At 52.3% G+C, this 21,041-nt stretch overlaps 1 protein-coding gene across 4 annotated transcripts; it reads left to right on the top strand.

Moving 5' to 3' along the window:
• Positions 1-851: 851 nt before the first annotated feature.
• Positions 852-16,078, top strand: Itih3 (inter-alpha-trypsin inhibitor heavy chain 3). Of its 4 annotated transcripts, none has more exons than XM_045135918.1 (21): positions 852-957; positions 2,325-2,345; positions 3,304-3,470; positions 3,566-3,670; positions 3,817-3,979; positions 4,470-4,583; positions 5,480-5,605; positions 5,874-5,990; positions 6,537-6,705; positions 7,480-7,605; positions 7,848-8,029; positions 9,347-9,532; positions 9,670-9,809; positions 10,536-10,690; positions 11,840-11,866; positions 12,659-12,694; positions 12,825-12,938; positions 13,362-13,566; positions 14,447-14,619; positions 14,804-14,915; positions 15,924-16,078. In XM_045135918.1, the coding sequence occupies exons 1-21, from the start codon at positions 865-867 to the stop codon at positions 16,051-16,053; spliced, it is 2,661 nt and encodes an 886-aa protein (XP_044991853.1). In that variant the 5' UTR covers positions 852-864; the 3' UTR covers positions 16,054-16,078. The 4 variants fall into 4 exon arrangements, with proteins under 4 accessions (XP_044991853.1, XP_004661349.2, XP_004661350.2 ...); XM_004661292.2 differs by lacking the exon at positions 11,840-11,866 and adding an exon at positions 12,368-12,397 and having other exon boundaries at positions 10,536-10,696; XM_004661293.2 differs by lacking the exon at positions 11,840-11,866.
• The last annotated feature ends 4,963 nt before the right edge of the window (positions 16,079-21,041 follow it).

The following is a 21,041-nucleotide window of genomic DNA, read 5'->3' as shown; positions in this document are numbered from 1 at the left end:
GCAGCAAACAACCAAGAGACCCTCCACCGAACGGGGGTAAGGGGAAGACTGACTACCTGAGGGTGCCTTCTGCTCTCCACATGTGCGCTGCGGAGTGTGAACACACACACACACACACACACACACACACACACACACACACACACAGCACAAAAAGAAAGAAACAAGACAAGAACCAGATCCCAGAGGGGCCTTGGGTTTGTCCTGCTCACGGAGGCCTGGGAGCTGTCGCAGGCTGTAGTAAGGGCTCAGCCACAGGGCTGTAGTCTGAAGGGGACATACAGTCTGTTCTGTGCCCCAGCTGTCTTGAGAAGAGAGTGGCTGGCATCTGTAGCTGACCAGAGGCTGTGTGAGAGGTGAGGACAAATCTGGGTGCTGAGAAGTCTGCTGGCTGTAAATGCTATTCACACCCTGTTTTTTTTTTTATTTTATTTTTATTTTTATTTCAAGGTAGGGTCTCGCTCTAGCCCAGGCTGACCTGTAATTCACTATGTAGTCTCAGGGTGGCCTTGAACTCATGCTCTGCCTCCTGAGTGCTGGGATTAAAAGCGTGTGCCACCACGCCTGGCTCATGCCCTGTTTTCAGCATCCACGGCAGGGAAGCCTTGGGACCTCTTGATTGGACACAGCTTCTGCTCTCCGAGGGGTCTCCAATCCTTGGCTGTTGGGGTGAAGTCCCAACACTATTGATTGCACCCATCAGGCCCTCTTCATACAGACCCTCTAGGTCATTTCCCGCTTCCAATTCCCAATTCCCGGAGGAAGTACCCGCCTCTGCCACCCTGACCCCATGTCATTGACCCTGCTTGGGAAACACTGGGCTGGCTCATAAAAGGAAAGCCACTCAGGACTGTGTGCACAGCAATGGCTTCTGCAAGGTGGCCCTGCCTCGTCTTGGCTCTGCTCTCTGGCCTGGCGGCCTCTGGCTTTCCAAGCCACCCTGTCCAGCTGCTCAGGGTGAGTCTGCCTCGTCTTTGCCATGGGGGGCTTGGGGTTCAAATGACCAGAACACTCCATGCTGGGCAAGTCCTCTGAGGGAATGAAGAGGAGACCGAGGACGGGGCATTTGGCTGCTGAGACAGTGCTGGCCTCCGCCACTGGGGAACTGGTCTTCAACCAGGACCTATAGTAGCTTGCTGTCTAGCCTGGAGCAATGCTCTTCAAACTCCCTATCCTTTTTTTTCTTCTTCTTCTTTTCGAGGTGGGGGTCTCACTCTAGCCCAGGCTGACCTGGAATTCACTCTGTCACCCTGTCTCAGGGTGACCTCGAACTCATGGCAATCCTCCTACCACTGCCTCTCGAGTGCTAGGATTAAAGGCATGTGCCACCATGCCTGGCCCATTTTCTTTCTTTAAAACATTTTTTTTTTTATTTCTCTATTTGAGATAGAGACACAGAGAGAAAGAGGGACAAAGGGAGGGAGAGAGAGCGAGAGAGAGAAAGAGAGAGAGAGAGAGAGAGGGAGAGAGAATAAGTACACCAGGTTCTCACCACTGTAAACAAACTCCAGTCACATGTGCCACTTTGTGCATCTGGCTTACATGGGTCCTGGGGAATCGAACCTGGGTCCTTAGGCTTCACAGGCAAATGCCTTAACCACTAAGCCATCTCTCCAGCCCCCTTGCTTGTTTTCTAACCTGTCAAATGGGTGGCATGTGATGAACTTCTCTCCCCATCAAAGGTTTTTTTTTTTTTTTAATTTTTTTTAAATTAATTAATTTATTTATTTGAGAGCGACAGACACAGAGAGAAAGACAGATAGAGGGAGAGAGAGAGAATGGGCGCGCCAGGGCTTCCAGCCTCTGCAAACGAACTCCAGACGCGTGCGCCCCCTTGTGCATCTGGCTAACGTGGGACCTGGGGAACCGAGCCTCGAACCGGGGTCCTTAGGCTTCACAGGCAAGCGCTTAACCGCTAAGCCATCTCTCCAGCCCCCATCAAAGGTTTTAAAGGCCCAAATCTTGGTGCAGAGGCATCTACAAAATGCCAAGCTGAGCCCAGTGGGCTTGGGCGGAGTCTTCTAGGAGGAGGACAAGGTAGGGCCAGAGGAGAGGGAGGAGAGGACGAGAGGCAGAGTGAGCGGGGTTCAGGCAGCATGCAGGGCTCTGGGCCTGGTGCTCCTGCCCCGCTTCCTGAGTGATGCGAGTGCTCATCCCTCACTGGACCTTGGCGTCCTTGCCTCCTCACTTGGCCTGAGAAGGCCTGTGTCTGGAGGTCTGCCAGAGCACCTCTGAGCCTTGGCTGCAACCCAGAACTCTCTACCAGGCCATTGGTGGCCTTGCCGTTTGCCTGACCTCTTTTTTTCCCTCTCTCTATTTTTCAGAAACGGAGCCTCCAGGAAGGGGTGAGAACTTCCTCTGGGGCTGGGTTTAGTGGGGAAAGGCAGGATAGGAAGGGCTGTCCAACCTCTGAAGGTATGGGTCACAATGGCAACTCCCTCACAGCTGCAAACAGCTATTATCCCTGTTCTGGCCCACATGGGACCTCCCCTGACACAGGACCCTGAGAAAGGGCACCCATCATGCCATAGCCCTCTGGCTGTGTGGAGAGCAGCTTAGGAGAGTACCAACCAGTCATCTATCCCTTCCTTCCGCACACACAGGGCTGGGGGCACACAGCAGAGCGGACTGTCATACCCGGGGGAAGTCTCTTCAAACACTTGCTTAACCCGGATGTCTAGGGCACCTCTATGCCCGTCAGCCACGTTAGGAAGAGAGTGTCTAGGGACTCTGCTTGGCATGGAAGGGGGGGCCTTTTGGGAAACAGAATTGACCCACATGGAAGGACGCAGAAAGAGGCTGGCTGTGGGGAGGAGCGAGGACACTGTGAGGGTGACGTGATGCCCAGGAAGCGCTGAGGCCGGCGAGGAGGGCAGAACTCTAGGAAGGTGTGGCTGCAGCTCAAGGTGAGTAGAGGGGGCAGGAGCCTCCAGGAGGAGCCTGGGGCCAGGCGAGGCTGTCCCTGGGTGATGGGGAGCCGCGGGAGAGCTTTCCTCGGACGAGGGAGACGGTCCGGGTCAGATCTGGACTCTTACAAGATCTCCCTGGGGGCAGCCGCATGAGGGCAGGTTAAGCTGTTAAGGAGGTACAGCAGGCATCTAGACTGTAGTGGCCAACTAAATGTGGGTCCAGGGACACCACCCAGATTTTCAGTGTGGGTGACTGGGACGAATAGGAAAGCCAGGGCTCCAGAACCCAAAAGGGGGTGCTTGGAAGGGAAGCAGTCAGACCGAAGACCTAGTTTCCTGAAGTGCTGTCAGGCTCATCACCATCCAGTGATCCTTGCCCCCTCCTTCCCCGTAGGTGGTCGATGACATTGAGATCTACAGCACCAAGATCAGCTGCAAGGTGACCTCCCGCTTTGCTCACAATGTCGTCACTACGAGGGCCGTCAACCGTGCAGACAAGGCCAAGGAAGTTTCCTTTGACGTGGAGCTGCCCAAGACGGCCTTCATCACCAACTTTACCTTGTGGGTGCCACCTTGGCTGCTGGCTCTGAGCTTCAGGCTATTATTACCTGGCTTCAGTGTCCTAGCCCCCTCCCCCAAACTCTCTTTCAATGCAGGACCATTGATGGTGTCACTTATCCTGGGAATGTCAAGGAGAAGGAAGTGGCCCAGGCTCAGTACCAAAAAGCCGTGTCCCAGGGCAAGACAGCTGGGCTGGTCAAGTAAGTGTGGGGCACGGGCTTCCCGAGAGGCGAGGTAATACCCGAAGCTCAGAATGGGTGGGGAGCTCCAAATCTAAAGACTGGGGACCCTGAAAAGATGGGCTCCTGTAGTCTTGGCGCAAGGCACTGTCCCACACCCCATCTAGGGCCTCAGGGAGAAAGCTGGAGAAGTTCACGGTGTCGGTCAACGTGGCCTCGGGCAGCAAGGTCACCTTCGAGCTGACCTATGAGGAGCTGCTGAAGAGACACAAGGGCAAGTACGAGATGTACCTCAAGATCCAGCCCAAGCAGCTTGTGCGACACTTCGAGGTGATAATCAGCCCCCCACTTCAGCCCCTGATGGAACTGTGTGTGTGGGGGGGAGTCCACGGGGGAAGCTTGGGAAGTAGGGGCAGGGGCAGATCTGAGAGCAGAGTCAAGAATACACCGCAAGTTCTGGCTCTTCTACTGGAGGAAGGTCTCCGGAGGCTGAGCCGGTCCTGGCAAATTTGGCTTGGGTGCTAGGCGCTCAGGGGCAGTGCCACGGAGCACCTTTACGGCGCCTGCCCATGGGTATCTTACTTTCATCAAGGTTGGATGCCACAGGAAACACTGTGGTGGTGGGCCTTGGCACCATTGGCAGACAGATGGTGGAAATGTACCCTCCTGACAGCCCCCGTGGTCACTTTGCCGGTGGCCCTTAGCATTTTCCTTGAAGGCCCTGTGTCGTTATGGACCCATGCCATTTTCATTGGCCATGTCCCAGAGGCTGGCCTGGACACCACTCCTTCATGACATGGCCTTCCTTTGGCCACTGTAGATCGATGCCCACATCTTCGAGCCCCAGGGCATCAGCATGCTGGACGCCGAGGCCTCGTTCATCACTAACGACCTCCTTGGAAGTGCGCTCACCAAGACCTTCTCAGGAAAAAAGGTGGTGTAGATGCCCCTGGGACCTGAGGCTCACGGGGTGGGGCCCTGGCCATAGTTTGCCTATGAAAAACAGGTGTGTGGGGGTTGGGTGTCAGTATCCATACCTACCTTTCACGTTAACTACCTGGGTACTCAAGGGAGGAAGCTGGAGGCAGGGGGATGCTGAGGATGTCCTGCCAGAGGATTCAGGGTCCTCACTTAAGGCGAACAGGGGAATCGTTTACAAAACCCGGTCCCATTCTACTTCTGGAAATGGACGGGTGAGGGGGTCCGCAGTTCCTGTTTTTACAGAGGAGACTGAGGCTAAGATCAGCTGATTCAACGGCAAGGGGCGAAAGATTAGAGAGAACCTCATTCTTTGTGCTGGCTAGTCGGCTCCAGTCCCCGAGGCCCCGAGCTATTCCAGGGTCTTAGTGCCAGTGAATGAGAAAATTATGAGCAGTAAACCTCAGTCATCTGGGCTCTCACAGAGAGGCTTCAACGAGCCTATCTGTACCCAGGAGCTGCTAGCTTCTCCAGGGCATTGTCCCTCTGGGGACTGCCCAGGGTGCTCACTCCCCTGCCCCTGCCCTGGACAGCATCATCACAGCGCTCCAATGTGCAAAACCACCGAACACAAATTCTCTTATGTGGGGCACGACTTCCTTGCCTAAGTAAGATTCTGGTGCTCAGCTAAGGGGCGTGGTATTGGGAGACAGTCAAAAGGGGAGGAAAAGGCTGAATGAGAGAGACTCTAACCCACCCAGGGAGAGAGGTGCTCAGAAAGACAGGGCATGGGAACAGCCCCATCGTCAGGGACCTGGTATCTGATGGCACATCGGGTTTCCATTTGTGCCCACCCAAAGTCTCCCCCTGCCCTAGCCAAGCTGAGCAAAGCCCTTCATCTGCCTCCCTCAGGGTCACGTGTCCTTCAGACCCAGTTTAGACCAACAGCGCTCGTGCCCAACTTGCACGGACTCCCTTCTCAATGGGGACTTCACAATCACTTACGACGTGAACAGAGAGTCTCCGGCCAATGTGCAGGTACCAGCTGGTGGTTTCACCAGACTGACCAATTCGTGGTGGGGAAAGGGCTGACGCCCCCAGGACAGCCAGTACCATCCCCTCCATGTTGGGTCCCAGGCTGTTTTCTGACAAGACCTGAGAAGCAGAGGGTGCAGAGCCTTTGCACAGCGCCTCCTAGAGGATGGGGAAGGGATACAGTTTCCTTCAGCAGCAAATTGTCTCGTCCTTGCAAGAGGAGTCCCTGTGTTGTTAAAGGAACGCTGGCCTCTTTCTCCTGCTTTTGCAGGTAGTCAATGGCTACTTTGTACACTTTTTTGCACCTCACGGACTTCCAGTTGTACCTAAGAACATAGTCTTTGTGATTGACGTCAGTGGCTCCATGGCTGGTCGGAAAATCCAGCAGGTTTGTTCCCCGTTACAGGGATAGCATTGGGGTCGGGAGTGTGGTGAGAGATCTTAAGAATAAAAGTTTTTATTTATTTGCAAGGAGAGAGAGAGAGAGAGAGAGAGAGAGAGAGAGAGAGAGAGAGAATGGGCGCACCAGGGCCTCTAGGCACTGCAAACAAACTGCAGATGCACATGCCACTTCGTGCATCTGGCTTTAAGTGGGTACTGGGGAATTGCATCTAGGTTATTAGGCTTTGCAGGCAAGTGCCTTAACCACTAAGCAATCTCTTCCACCCAAGAGATATATTTTTTTAAAGTGGAAAATGCTGATGTTTCTGCAGGAAGTAAACAGAATGTAAGAAGGTTCAAAGCTTCTGCCTGCCTGTGTGTGTGTGTGTGTGTGTGTGTGTGTGTGTGTGTGTGTGTGTGGTGGGGGGGTGGGAAGCTCAGGCAGTGCTTGCAGGCAAGGATGGTAGGGGGTCTGTTGCTAGCCTGGGCTTGGTAAGTGGCCTGGTACATTGTCCCTTTGACTCGCAACTTCTGGTCTATTTCTCTTCACCAGACCAGGGATGCTCTTCTCAAAATCTTGGAGGATATGAAAGAAGATGATTACTTGAATTTCATCCTGTTCAGTGGTGATGTGACCACTTGGAAAGACCATTTAGTCCAAGCCACTCCTGAGAACCTCGAGGAGGCCAGGACATTTGTGAAGGGCATTGATGACAGAGGAAGTAAGAACAGAGTGGAAAACACGTGTACCTACCTGTTCTTCCCTCGGCATAGGGTGACCACCTCCTTCCTTCCTCTCATTTCCGGTAGAGATGTGATGTGATGGGCAGTCTTTAGGCTTGAGCCCAGGACATCAAGGTGTTTGCTCTTTGTTCTATAGAAACCCCTTCTTTGTGTTTCTAACCTATGATCTTGGTGCCCCACAAGTCCCGGCAAGACATAGTTATTCTTACTGGCTCTGTTTCCTATGGACAATCTCAAATGACATTGATTCTGCTCCCTTCTCACTCTTAACTGCTTTCCAAATTGTTTTATTTTAAACATTTATTTATTTGAGAGAGAGAGAGAATGAGAGATAGAGATAGAGAGAGAGAGAGAGGCAGATAAGAGGGAGAGAATGGGTGCACCATGGCCTCTAGCCACTGCATACAAACTCCAGACACATGCACTTGTGCATCTGGCTTTAGATGGATACTGGGAAATCGAACCTGGGTCCTTAGGCTTTGCAGGCAATCACCTTAACTGCTGAGCCATCACCTCTCCAGTCCCCAAATTGCTTTTATAATCATCTCATGTTTGGCTGTCTGGCTGCTCTTTGATGTCTGTGTCAAAGTCCGAGTTGTTGATTCCCTCATGCCAGTATTTACTGAGTACTGTTATGTGCGAGCAAACAGGGTCCTTGGCCATAAAAGCGGGGTCTGTTATCCGTACCTCTCACAGCCTTGTGCCCTGGCATCCTGGAGACACCTTCCCACAGTTCTGTCTCTGTGTCACAGTGACCAACATCAATGACGGGCTGATGACAGGCATCAGTATGCTGAACAGGGCTCGGGAGGAGCACCTTGTCCCTGAGAGGAGCACCTCGATTATCATCATGTTGACAGATGGGGATGCCAACATTGGTGAGGGGGAAGGGGCTGTGACCCAGGGCACATGCCTGTTTGCCTTCGTCTGTAACTGTCTATCTACAAGACAGCTCTTCCTGGGGTTTCCCCACAGCTTGGGAGCCCCTCAGGGGCAGGAAAATGACCTCTTTGCCAGGACTTCCCACCAGCTGTGCATAAAATCAGGTCTCCCTCCTCCTCAGACAGCCAATGCATATGATCCCCACGATGGCTGCCATGGTGAATAACCTCTCCTTCAGGTGAGAGCCGACCCGAGAAGATCCAGGAGAATGTTCGGAACGCCATCAGGGGCAGGTTCCCCTTGTACAACCTGGGCTTTGGCCACAATCTGAATTACAATTTCCTGGAGTCGTTGGCCCTAGAGAACCATGGGTTTGCCCGGCGCATTTATGAAGACTCCGATGCCAACTTGCAGTTGCAGGTGCGTCTCACCTCGCCCGCCTCTGGGGTTGAGGTGCTCACTACTTCTCAGGCAGCCATTTCATCGTGGGACAACTTTGGCAGGAGGAGCTTCCTCCTTCTCGGGTTGAAATCTACCTCCGGCCTCCTCTGGTTCTGCTCCACATACAGCAGACCTGCTTCCTCTTCAGAGCTGGCAGATTGAATACAAGACTTCCAGTTAAATACAAATTTTTCATGAGCAATGAAGAATTTTTAACGTAAATAGGTCCAAACATCGCATAAAACACTGAATGGGTTCACTAGGTGTGCTGTTACGAAGGACGTTATCACTGATTGGGTGGCTTAAATGATAAAAGCACTTGCCTCAGCCTCTTTTTAAAAAATATTTTATTTCTTTATTTATTTGGGGGGTGGGGAAGGCAGAGAGAAAGAGAGAACAAGTGCACCAGGGCCTCCAGCCACTGCAAACAAACTCCAGACGCATGTGCCCTCTTGTGCATCTGGCTTACATGGGTCTTGGGGAATCGAACTGAGGTCCTTAGGCTTCTCAGGCAAATACCTTACTTAACTGCTAAGCCATTTCCTCAGCCCTGTCTCAGCCTATTGAAAACTACAAGTTCAAGATCGAAATGTGGGTGGTGTGGTTCTCTTCTGACAGACACCCACTTAGGTCAGCTTTCTTCGCTTGTGATGGTGGCCTTCTCCCCATGCTTACCTTCATTGCATGCTTGTATCCAATGTCCTTTTTGTAAGGACAGAAGCCATATTGGATTAGTGCCCAACCTAATGACATCATTGAATTATCTTTATAAAGAGTCTGCCTCCAAATAAGGTCACATTCTGAGGGTTAGGTCAACAAAGGAGCTTGAAGAATGCATCCCACAACTCAGCCCATCGCACACATTCTTATACTAAAATAATATTTTTTTAAAAAGCTGCTATTCAATGGCAACTGCATCTCCTGTCCTTTGTTTATGTGATGAATCTAGCCACATCCCCCAGCACCTCCAACTCTTTGAGGACCTTCCCCTTCTCTGTCCGACACACATCACCTTCTTTAGCTTGTGGTTGTAGACTTTCTATATTCAGAGTTCTGTGCTTCCCTTCCATTTCTCCCTACTCTCCATATGGGTGGGTGGGTGAGGAACAGGGAGGGTTCCCTGATTCTCCAGGACACAGTCAGGGTCACAGAGAAGTAAAACTCAAAGGGCAGGATTGGCCCAGCCCTTAAGGACTAGGGGTCACCCAGCAGCATCTGAGGGACTGGTCCACTCCAGGCCTCTCCATGCCTCCTCTGGGGGCCTGAGTGAGCTAGATTCCTGATCTCAAACTGCAGGGCTTCTATGAGGAGGTGGCCAACCCACTCCTCACAGATGTGGAGGTGGAGTACCCCGAGAATGCCATCCTTGACCTCACCAAGAACAGTTACCCTCACTTCTATGATGGTTCCGAGATCGTTGTTGCTGGTCGCCTGGTGGATGGGGACATGAACAACTTTAAGGCGGATGTGAAGGGTCATGGGGTGAGTAGGGAATGAGGCCTGGGGCACGCTGTGAACGAAGGATCAGCACCAATGAGCCAGGGTCCTAGCTAGTGGCAGAAACAGCAGCCCTTGGCACTGTAACCCCCAAGCCCCTCATCAGTTCCTGCTCCACTCAGGCCTTCAACGACCTGACCTTCACAGAGGAGGTGGACATGAAGGAGATGGAGCAGGCCCTGAAGGAGCAAGAGTACATTTTTGGGAACTACATTGAGCGGCTCTGGGCCTATCTTACCATCGAACAGCTGCTGGAGAAACGGTGACCTGCCCTACCCTTCACCTTGTGGGGTCCCTCTCTGGGCATCTGGGCCTGACCAGCACTCACGTGTTCTGCCCTTACTCTAGCTATTCTGGGTGGGGACATGAGAAGTGAGACTCAGCCACACACCAGGGAAGGACACTCCCCAATCCCATACCTGCTGCCCTTTGCTTGGTCTGGTTAAGGCAATGTTCCTCTGAGCCCCAGTTCCTGCCCATCATTGTAAGGGTCAAGCACTGCCAAGGCCAGTCACCTCCAGGGTAAAGGAGGAAGTGGGCAACTTGCTCCCCACATCCAACGTGACCCCAAGATAACAGCAGTGATGGCTAGAACCTAACACCCAAAAGGTGGAGCTGGGCACCCTCAAGAGGATGATGCCAGCCAGCATTTACTTAGGTGGGGTAAGGCTGTAAAGCCCCAGCAAGGACCTGGCATGCTTAAGAATCTATGTGATTGTTGTGGTGGCCATCGTAAGCCCCTGGCACTTTATGAGTGGGCAGACTATAGCTATCCGAGGAAACACAGTGTGTCCGCGTGCCCCGAGAGCCAGCAAACTGTTCTTTGGGCCCCACTATGCTCTACCCTGGGATTCTTGACAAGGGAGGCAGCATCTCAGCTTCCCTTGGGGATTCTGTGGTGGTTGGAACTGCCTTCTGGGCGCTTCGCAAGGAAAGCAGGCGGAGGGCCTGTTCTGTGGGCTGAGCCTCGTGAGCCATGCCTCCACAGCAAGAACGCCCACGGCCAGGAGAAGGAGAACATCACAGCCCAGGCCCTGGAGCTGTCTCTCAAGTACCACTTCGTGACTCCCTTGACCTCCATGGTGGTGACCAAGCCAGAGGACAGCGAGGACCAGACATCCATTGCTGACAAGCCTGGGGAAGGTGGGTGCAGAAAAAGGTGGCCAGACCTCAGAGGACTCTCTCTCTAAGATCTTGGGTACCCAGCAAAGGAATTGGCCAGGCTGTGGAGATCAGACCTTCTGAAGAAAGGAAAGTCCAGGGACACCTCAGTGCAAATGGGCCCAGAGAAGGGGGCATGGCATGAGCCAAACAATCTGCAGACAGTGCGATGTGGGCTGAAGGGCCGTGAGCCTAAGAGACACATTGCCAAGGTGCCTTTTAAGGAAGAGACTTTGGATGTCACGAGGAAGGGCTCAGTCAGACAAGAAGAAGCACTTCTAACCCCAAAGCCAGTCCCGAACCAGGCTACTAGACACATGGAAATTGTGAGAAAAGGAGGCCCTGAGAGGTAGTGTCCGAGACCAGGTCTATTCAACCAGACCCCAGGCTATTCGCCCTGGGGCTTCATGTGCCCCTTACAACTGTATGGGGAGGTCAGCGCTGAGGGGCCTGGGGGGCAAAGAGCAGGTCCTAGGAACGCCCCTGGCTTCTTACCTTCTAATGCATCTCTCCTCTTCCTTCCTCCACGTGCCTGCGTTTGTAGAAGGTAAGTATTTTGGGGGGGGGGCACGATGGGAAGTGGGATTAACAGAACTGCAGAGAGACCTTTCAGACTTGTTCCTCTGAGCCTCGGGGTTCCCGTACATTGGTTAGGGGGTGACTTCCCTGGCCTAAGAAGGGACACTCAGTGTGCGAGTGTGGTATGACCTGCAAAAGTGAACAATTTACATATCAGGCACAGCCCTGGTAAGCCACCGCAGGAATCCCTTTATGATCCTCATTTGAGAGTCAAAAAACAGAGGCGCATAGGAGAGTCAGCCAGTAGCTAATCTGGGATGGGACCAGTGTCTGTGCTGGAGATCAGTGGGAACCTGTGCCCCCCCCCCCCCACATCTCTCTCACCATGAAATTGGAACCTTGAGTCCCCACCCCCCACCAGCGCACTGCTACCCAGAAGGGCACCTCAGCCCCTGCCAGGGTGCCCACCTGCGTCTGTAAGGTACACATGTGGATTGGGACACTCTTTCCCTTCAGAGAAGCCCTGTCAAATTCACTGCCAGCATGCGCCTCTGCAATATGCACACACATGCATGTGCGCACGGGCAGGTGTTTTATTATCCAGTATAACAGACACTGCGGGCTCTCCAACCTACCTCAGCTAGGCTTTGGAGAGTCTAGGAATGGGGACAGAAGTCTGTGAACATTGCTCCCAAGGGAGAAGCTGGTGACTTGATAAGTTTGTGGGTTTTTTTTTCCTGTCTTTTTATTTATTTATTTTGATTTTTCTTTCTTTCTTTTTTTTTTTTTTTTCTGAGGTAGGGTCTCACTCTAGCTCAGGCTGACCTGGATCTCACTTTGTAGTCTCAGGGTGGCCTTGAGCTCACAGAAATTCTCCTACCTCTACCTTCTGAGTGCTGGAATTAAAGGCATGTGCCACCACACCCAGTGATTAGCTTGCATTTTATCCACACCAAAATGCAATTCCCGTAGTGTTAAAATCATATCCCTATCACCACTAGCCCCGTGAAGGGTCCCCTGGGCCTGCCTGCCAGCGATAGGGCTCCCTGAGGAATAACAGCCTCCAGAATGGGAGAGGACAGGGAGAGGGGGAGGGAGCACCCAGGACCTGCTTGTCACTGCCCTTTGGCTTCTTATTAGTGACCTCTGTGACCTCCACGGCCTACATAGGTGAGTATAAGCTGCTTGCTGCAGCCATCCCAAACTGTCTGGAGCGTCCCCTTACCCCACCTCTTTCCCAAATCGGCTTCTGGAACTGGCAGATGAATAGGTATCCTGGGTGGTTGGGTGGTGGAGGAGGTGGGCAGAGAGAGGCAGAGCATTAGGAATCGGACGGAAAAAGACGGGACATGAGCCAAACTCTAGGGGGCTGGTCCTAGCCCTTCCCAGGACAGCTTGCTTACCTCAACCCTGTCTTCCTTTGCTCTACAGCGAGCTACCAGCCTCCTCAGACCCCCTATTACTACGGTGAGTTTCTTGACTCCTCTCTGGTGAAGGTTGGGAGTCCTGGGCGCCGTGCTCCTGCCCATAGGACCAGGAGGCCAGGGGGAGCAATGAGAGATCCTTGAAGTCAACCCCTTCTCTGATGTGCCCTCAGTGGATGGGGACCCTCATTTCATCATCCAAGTTCCAGAAAAAGAGGATGCCATCTGCTTCAACATTGATGAAGATCCAGGCACAGTACTGCGCCTCATTCAGGATCCCATCACAGGTGGGGCTGCAAGCTGGGGTTCTTCTGGTGGGGCCTGAGGCACTGAGGTGGGCTTGTGGATCAGGTCTTCCTCATTCTGCCCAGTAACACATCCATCTGCCTATAGAGTATTATGCAGGCAGGAAGTGGGGACCACTGAGTCTTTAGGGCTGTTATTGAGAGGTAGAGGTATGGGCAGCCCAACCCTGACAGTGAAGGTAGCCTGTGTCTGGGGAGCAGGTTTTCCCTAAGAACACTTCTTCACCAAGGAGTAAGGGTCAGATCCATGATGTTCTAGCATACCCAAGACTTGAAGTATCTGGAACAGACAGTTGGGTTCCGAAACCCTGGTCTTTCCTTAAGACCCCTGTTTAACCTCAGTGGATCTGCAACCTTGACTCAGATGGCCTCACTGGTTTCCCACCTTGCCCCTCCCTCTGGCAGGACTCTCTGTTAATGGGCAGATCATTGGAGACAAGGGGAGCAGCCCTGACCCTAAGACCAGGAAGACCTACTTTGGGAAACTGGGCATTGCCAGCTCACAGATGGACTTCCGGATTGAGGTGACCACGGAGAAGATCACGCTGTGGAATGGGGATGCGCCGAGCACTTTCAGCTGGCTGGACACAGTCACGGTCAGGCAGGATGGGTAGGTGCTCTGACTGTCTCCAAGGGAAGCTGCAGGGCGCAGAAGGCTCATGAGGGATTCAGGTCAACTCCAGGACAGAAATTCATAGGGCTCGCAGGAGAGACCAGTGGCCTCAGTTCAGTCCTCACCGGAGGGTTACCATGGGGACCCACACCCAAACCTGGGACCTCTGTCAGAGCTGGAGTTCGTAGCTGAGCAGCTTTTCAGCACTCACTTTAAGAGAAGTCCTGACTAGACGTGAGGCAGAGCCCTGGGTTGGTAGTGCACATGTGTGGTCCAACTGTTTAGGAGGCTATGGTGGGAGGACTTCTTGATCCCACAAGTTCAGGACCATCCTTGGAAAAATAGAAAGACCTCATCTCTAAATAGGAAGGAAGGCTGGACATAGGGGCACACATCTATAATCCCAGCGCTTGGGAGACAGAGGCAGGAGGATCACTACAAGTTCACGGTCGGTCTGGATTACATAACAAGTTTCAGGCTAGCCAGGGCTACATACATACCTCAGAAAAATACCAATCAACCCATCAGTTAATTAAGTAAAAATAAATGAAAAGGAAAGATGGATTAGGCAAAAACTGCTGTTGCTGAGCCCATTAGTTCTGAAGCTCCTTAGCCTTTCCCATGTCTTGGGAACTTCCGACGCTTAGTGGGCAGGGAAGGAGCGTCACCCCCTCTAGGACTCAGAGTAGGATACAAGCTGCCCACGATCACACACGAGTCAGAGGCTGGGCTGAGGCTAGCCCCAGGCCTATAGGATTCTAGGACAACTTAGTTCCTGCTTCCAAAGGAGCCAAGACCCACTCAGTAAAAGGTGCAGATACCATGTGCGAGGTGGCCTCTTTCCAACAAACCTCATTTTCAGTACCTTTTGTCCTAGGCTGTCTGTGACGATCAACAGACAGAAGAATATGGTGGTCTCCTTTGGAGAGGGGGTTAGCTTTGTGGTCGTCTTGCATCAGGTGTGGAAGGGACACCCTGTTCACCAAGACTTTCTAGGGTTCTATGTGGTGGACAGTCACCGGATGTCAGCACAGACCCATGGGCTTCTAGGTACGCAACGTTCCTGCTGGGGGCTGGTCAGTCACATAGAAGGGGGGGAGAGATAGGTACAAGGTCACCCTCATCTCCCTGAGCCCAGCTGATGACGTGCCATTCTGCCCTCGTGTCCACCCTGAAGAGCCATGCCGCCCAGGGCCATGGCCAGAGCTGAGACTTTGTGTGCTTTCATTCCCAGGGCAATTCTTCCACCCATTTGACTTTGAAGTGTCTGACATTCGTCCAGGCTCTGACCCTGGGAAGACAGATGCCACAATGGTGGTGAAGAGCCATCAGTTAACTGTCACAAGGTGAGGAGGCACCTCTGACCATCTCATCCTACCCAGCAACAAGAGAGGAGGAAAAAAAATAACCCTTGCTTCCCTGGCTCCTTCCTGGGGTACTCCTGTTTTCTGTGGTATTCCTTTCCTTGTGGGGGGTCTCAGTCCCTCTGGCTGCTCCTAACCACTGATAGCCCCAACTGGGCTCTCTAGAAAGAGGAATCAAGTGACTTCGTTCCCAGCCAAGGAATTCTGGGCTGTTAGAATCTCCAACTTCAAACAGGATAAGGTGATGTAGCCTAGGCAGGAGTATCAAGAATTCAAGGTTATCCTCCGCTATACAGTGAATTTGAGGCCCGCCTAGGCAACGTACGATGCTGTCTCAAAAAATAAAAATGGGGCTGGAGAGATGGCTTAGTGGTTAAGCGCTTGCCTGTGAAGCCTAAGGACCCTGGTTCGAGGCTCGGTTCCCCAGGTCCCACGTTAGCCAGATGCACAAGGGGGCGCAAGCATCTGGAGTTCGTTTGCAGTGGCTGCAAGCCCTGGCGCGCCCATTCTCTCTCTCTCCCTCCATCTGTCTTTCTGTCTATGTCTGTCGCTCTCAAATAAATAAAAAAAATGAAAAAAAAAAAAAAAAAGAACAAGGGCCGGGGAGATGGCACAGGGCCTAAAGCACTTGCTATGCAAATGGATCTGAGTGCGGATCCCCAGAACTCACAAACAAGCCGACGCTGTAGCAGTGTCTGTATCGCAGCGTGGCTATAGCGAGAAGGGACGTGGAGAAGGGAAGTCCCTGGAAGGTCCGGGGCTGGCATGCCTGGCAACTGGGGCAGTGAAAGAGACCCTGCCTTAGACGAGGTAGAAGGTGAGGACACCTGTCCTATAGCTGCTGTATGTGCGCCTGGCCCGTGGGCCTCAGGACCCACACACATACATTGACAATTTCCAGCTTCCTCCTCTTGTTCAGTCCTACGTCTATGACCCCTACAGCCATCTTGCTCGTCCTGTACATAACAGCATTGCTCTCTCTTCTCCCAGGGGCTCCCAGAAAGATTACAGAAAGGATGCCAGTGTTGGCACGAAGGTCATCTGCTGGTTTGTCCACAACAACGGGGAAGGGTTAATTGACGGTGTCCACACTGACTATGTCGTCCCCAGTCTGTTTTGAGCAACCATGGTACTGAGATGGAAGGCCCAGCTTGCTTGGCATCCGTCACAGGGCAGAGAATGGGCCTGTGGGAAATAAAGCCTAGCACGCAAACCAGACAGCTGCTAATCTGTGTGTGTCTTCGTGAGCGCTGGCTTAAGGAATGGGCAGCTGAACTTGAGCAGCTCAGAGGGGATAGTGGGCAAGAGGGTAACTTCTAGAACCTCTCCACTGAGACAGGTGGGAAAGGGTTGGTTGGGATAATACTTTGGGGGAATGAGATGTATGATGTAAGAAGGGAAATAATCCAAGAATTGACTTTGGAGCAAAGAGGCATTTTAGAGTCCAGGAATATCAAATTAGGGGCCATGGCTTAGGAGCTCCTGCCAGGACCCTCAGAAGTAGAAAGGACTCCAAAGTAGCACGCCCTCCACCTCTCAATCTGTCACCTGTCACTGTGACAAGACACCCGAGATAATCAGCTTAAAGGGGGTGTATGGTTTCTTTTCTCACTGTTATGACCAAGCACTTGGCAAGCAAGTTAAAGGAGGAAGGGTTTGTTTTGGCTCACGGTTTGACAGGGAACCACCCATGGTAGGAAAAGCACCGCAGCTGGGCCAGCTTGGTCTGGGGTGTTGGGAGCTTGCGGCATAGCTTCCTCGCATGACCATGGGCCAGGAAATTGGGAGAGACTGAAGCTGGAGGGAGGGCTGGGCTTTGACCTTCAGTGCATTGCGCCCAGTGACCTACCTACATCTTCTAACAGTGCTACCTGCTGGGGACCCAGTGTGTGAACATACAGGAGAAGAAATACATTTTTATACTTAAGCCATAATAGGAGGAAAGGTTGTTTTGACCCGGCTTCAGAAGTTTCATCCTATGGCTGCTTGCATGGTCACTTAGGGTTTGTGGTGGCGTAAGGTGCCATGGGAGCAGTGTATTTAGAGGTCCAGGAGCTGCTGTAATCTCAACGGATGGGAGGCAGAGGCAGGAGGATCAAGGCCAACCTAGGCTACATAGTGGGTTGCCAGCTAGCTTTAACACAGACAAGACCCTACTTCAAAAAAAAAAAAAAAAAAAAGAGAGAGAGAGAATAAGTTGGGGGTTGGGAAATGGCTCAGCAGTTAAAGGTGCTTTCTTGCAAAGCCTGTCATTCTGGGTTTGACTTCCCCAGTACCCACATAAAGGCAGATGCACAAAGTGGCACATGTATCTGGAGTTTGTTTGCAGCGGCAAAAGGCCCTAGTGTGCCTATTATCTCTCTCTAATGCAAAAATAAAAAAAATAATTTAGGGCTGGAGAGGTGGCTTAGTGGTTAACACATTTGCCTGCAAAGCATAAGGACCTAGGTTTGATTCTCTAGAACTCATGTAAGCCAGATGCACAAGGTGGTACATGCATCTGGAGTTTGTTTGCAATGGCTGGAGGCCCTGGTGCACCTATTCTTTCTCTCTCTCAGACAAATAAAAATCACAAAATTAATATGTTCTTTTCAGGGTAAGTTCTCACTCTATTCCAGGCTGACCTGGACTTCACTATGTAGTCTCAGGGTAGCCTCAAGCTCACAGCGATCCCAAACCTCTGCCTCCTGAGTGCTGGGATTTAAGGTGTGTGCCATCATGCCCAGCTAAAAAAATACTTTTTTTCTCAGTTTTTATTAACATTTTCCATGATTATAAAAAATATCCCATGGTAATACCTTCCCTCCCCCCTAAAAAATACTTATAAGAATAAAAATAAAAAGCTAAAAATTGGAAGAAGAGGAGAAAGAGGCCACTGCAAGGCAAATTCCTAAAACTATAGCACTTGATAATTGTTGACAGGATCAGGAAGAGGTCAGGGCTACATGGTCTATGAGAGAGAGAGTGGGAGAGGGGTGAGGAGAGAGAGGGAGGGAGGGAGGGAGAGAGAGATACCCAGGGTTCCATTATTTCCTTCAAGGGCATGGCCACTGAAGACCTAATGTTCTTTTACCAGTGCCACCTTCTAAAGGTTCCACCACCTCCTAGCAGCGCCATATGCTGGTGACCTTAAAAGACACATGAGTTTGGCTTTTGGCGGGACACCTCAGGCCCAAAATATAGCACCATCCATCCAATCATGCATCCTTCTATTCACCTAGTCAGCCATTCATCCATTTTCCATCCCTTGAGGCAGCCTGTGGACTTGATATCCTAGGCTGTGATCTAAGACAAACAGTTGGTAATTACTTCCGGTTGTCATGGCTGCCGAAGGAAGTTCCACACTGGCGGGAGAAGCTGGACCCATTTTCAGGGGTCCACTCAGAGAAAAAAAAAAAACCAACACCACCCACCACCACCATCACCCACACAAGCAAGCACAGTCCAGGAACTCCAGGGAAAGCACCAGCAATCTGCATATCTTTAGACTGGAATCCTAAATCCACCTCCACACCTTTGGGCTGATCCTCGGATCTGCCCACAGTGACCCCTCCTCTAGCCAGAGGTCTAAATGACAAGCTTTACTAAATTTCTGAATCAATTGAGGAACATCCATTCAAACCTCCACAGTGACCGTTGGGTCTCCCTACCAGTGAATATGTGGTGGGGTAGGAATGCAGAAACTGGTTCCTCAAGAAGGGCTATAAGATATTTCTAGCCTGGATGTTTGCAGTCAGCCTGCCTGGACCTCCCTGCCTCCCAGAGAGCTTTGTCCACAACACAACAGATCCTTGCTCCCTGCCTAAGTCTCTGTAGAAGACATCTTCCTCCATCCATTGCACTTCGGACTTCTCCACCTTCTCTGCATATACCACATGCTTCTCCCCTGTCAGGTTCAGACACATAGGTACACATAGGTGGTTTTTAACTGCAAAGGTGACCATCCTGCTGGGGTCCTTTGCCTCCTCAGCTGTTTCTGCCTGAAGAGCTAAGTCCATGCTGGCCAGTGAGGCTCCTAGAGAAGAAGTAACCAGTCAGTGGGTGATCTGTTAGCTGACTGAAGAGGGGCTACACAATAAATCTGAACTGGGGAACCCCTGAATACAGTGCTGTGGGGGGCATGGCTTGTAGCTCTGGGTCATAGGGGTTGCCGTGCTTTTCTCTCCAAAGGCCCCACAGTAGATCCCCACTGATGGGAGTCAGAACCAGGCTTTTCCAAGGCTCACCCTACCCTAGGGACCTAGAGGGAAGGGATAGTGAGAACAGGGAGATAGCATATGGTTTCTAAAACAAGGCCGCCCCTTGCCTCTTTCTTTTTTTTTTTTTTTGGAGGTAGGGTCTCACTCTACCCCAGGCTGACCTGTATTCACTCTGTATTCTCAGGGTGGCCTTGAACTCATGGCTATCCTCCTACCCTCTGTCTCCCGAGTGCTGGGATTAAAGGCGTGTGCCATCAGGCCCGGCTAACTCTTTGGGTTACTGTGGCAGACATCTGGACTGGACTGGCTAATAGGGCCCAGATGTGTCAAGAAACCTCTAGAGTGGGCAGGCCCTGCCGTCATTCAGTCCTGGGTAGGCCGAGGAGTCAATCTTCATGAGGCGGGTTTTCACAGATGTGCCATGGAGAAGAAGGTGATCCTCCCTGATGGAAAGAGTGAAAAAGGTCCTCAGATGGTTTGTGATCCTCCCGAAATCCTCTCTGCTCTGCTCTTCCAGCCACCAATTGAGTCAGGTGGACTGAGAGGAAGGCCAGCGGGGAACTCCTCCACTTAGGCGAAAACTAGGCAGGCACTGTCCTCCGCTCCGTCCCACAGCGCCTGCTGGCAGCCAGGCATGGGGCAGGTTCTGGGCTCCAGGCAAAGCACACACAGCTGGAGCTGGCCTGGCCCTTCCCTCCTCTCCACGCACCTCCCCGTACCTTTCTTCTCTCTTCCCAGTGCCCAGTGTCCTGGCTCTAGGCCTGGGCTCATGTTGTTCCCTTCAAGTGGATGTCCTTGCCCTATTCCCCACTGAGTCACCTTGTTATCTTTCAAAATTTGATCTCAGTACCACCCCACTTGTAGAAACCCTTCCTTGGCATGAAAGGCTGGATTTTCCTTCTGGGATCCTCCGGTCCTTGTCTGTTTCCTGGGAAGCAGCTGCCACAACAAGCAGTGTCTGTCATGGTGTCCAATGGAATCATAGCACTTGGTCCGGGGCCTGGCCCAGCTAGGTACTGGAAAGCCCCTGGTGGGTGAAGCGTGAAGGGCAGGGACCTGCTTTCACCTGTGCCCAGGATGACTGCCCTGTACGTGCTGGAAGAGCCATGGCGGGCTCCTCTCTTAACTGTGTGAACTCCGTGGCCAGGCCCAGGGTCTGTTCGCAGAGGGATGAACTTGGACTAGACAAGCTCATCTCTCTCTGTGTGCTCCTTGCTAGCCCCACATCAAGCGCCACAGCCCTAGCTTCTTTCATCTCATGGGGCTCTGGCCTCAGCTCCTCAGAGCTGCCTTCACCTGCCAAGGAGGCCTGGTGGAGGGTGCTCACACCAGGTGGGCATTCCTGAAACCCTCCCACTGGGCTGAGCTCTCACTCATTGAGTCACCGCAAATACCCTCCATAGCTCAAGAACTGACGCAGAACGCCTCTCTGATAATTTGGTCATTTGTTGTTGTGTGGGGTTTTTCAGGTAGGGTCTCACTCTAGCCCAGGCTGACCTGGAACTCACTCTGTAGCCCCATGCTGGCCTCAAACACACAGCAACCCTCCTACCTCTGACTTCCCAAGAGCTGGAACTAAGGCAAGCGCCATCACGTGTGGCCATTCGCTATTTTTTGTGAGGCAGGGTCTCACTTTCACCAAGGCTGGCTTGGAACTCATTATGTAGCCCAAGCTGGCCTGGAACCCATGGTGATTCTCCTACATCAGCACACGGAGCGCTGGGGCTCTAGGCGTGCGCCACCCCGCCTGGCTAGAGCTGTTCACTTTGTACTTTTCCCTGGCTGCCAGGAAGCTCAGAGCAGTTTGCGGCCGACTGCTACAACAGCGCCCCCTACCGTGGGGTCTGCCACTTACCAGCCCAGCTGCTTGACTCTTAGGCTCGTCCTCAGTTTGTGGTTTTATTCTCCT

Source organism: Jaculus jaculus, chromosome 16 (assembly GCF_020740685.1).
Source record: "Jaculus jaculus isolate mJacJac1 chromosome 16, mJacJac1.mat.Y.cur, whole genome shotgun sequence".
Taxonomy (NCBI): Eukaryota; Metazoa; Chordata; class Mammalia; order Rodentia; family Dipodidae; genus Jaculus; species Jaculus jaculus.
Note: the sequence above shows the minus strand (reverse complement) of the source record. Positions and strands in the feature narration are given on the sequence as shown.

Bases quoted from the DNA above. Each gene is read 5' to 3' on its own strand.
- Itih3 (XM_004661292.2), top strand. From the start codon at position 865: ATGGCTTCTGCAAGGTGGCCCTGCCTCGTCTTGGCTCTGCTCTCTGGC. The intron at 5,991-6,536 runs GTTTGTTCCCCG...TCTCTTCACCAG, and splicing joins CTGGTCGGAAAATCCAGCAG to ACCAGGGATGCTCTTCTCAA. The intron at 12,695-12,824 runs GTGAGTTTCTTG...ATGTGCCCTCAG, and splicing joins TCAGACCCCCTATTACTACG to TGGATGGGGACCCTCATTTC.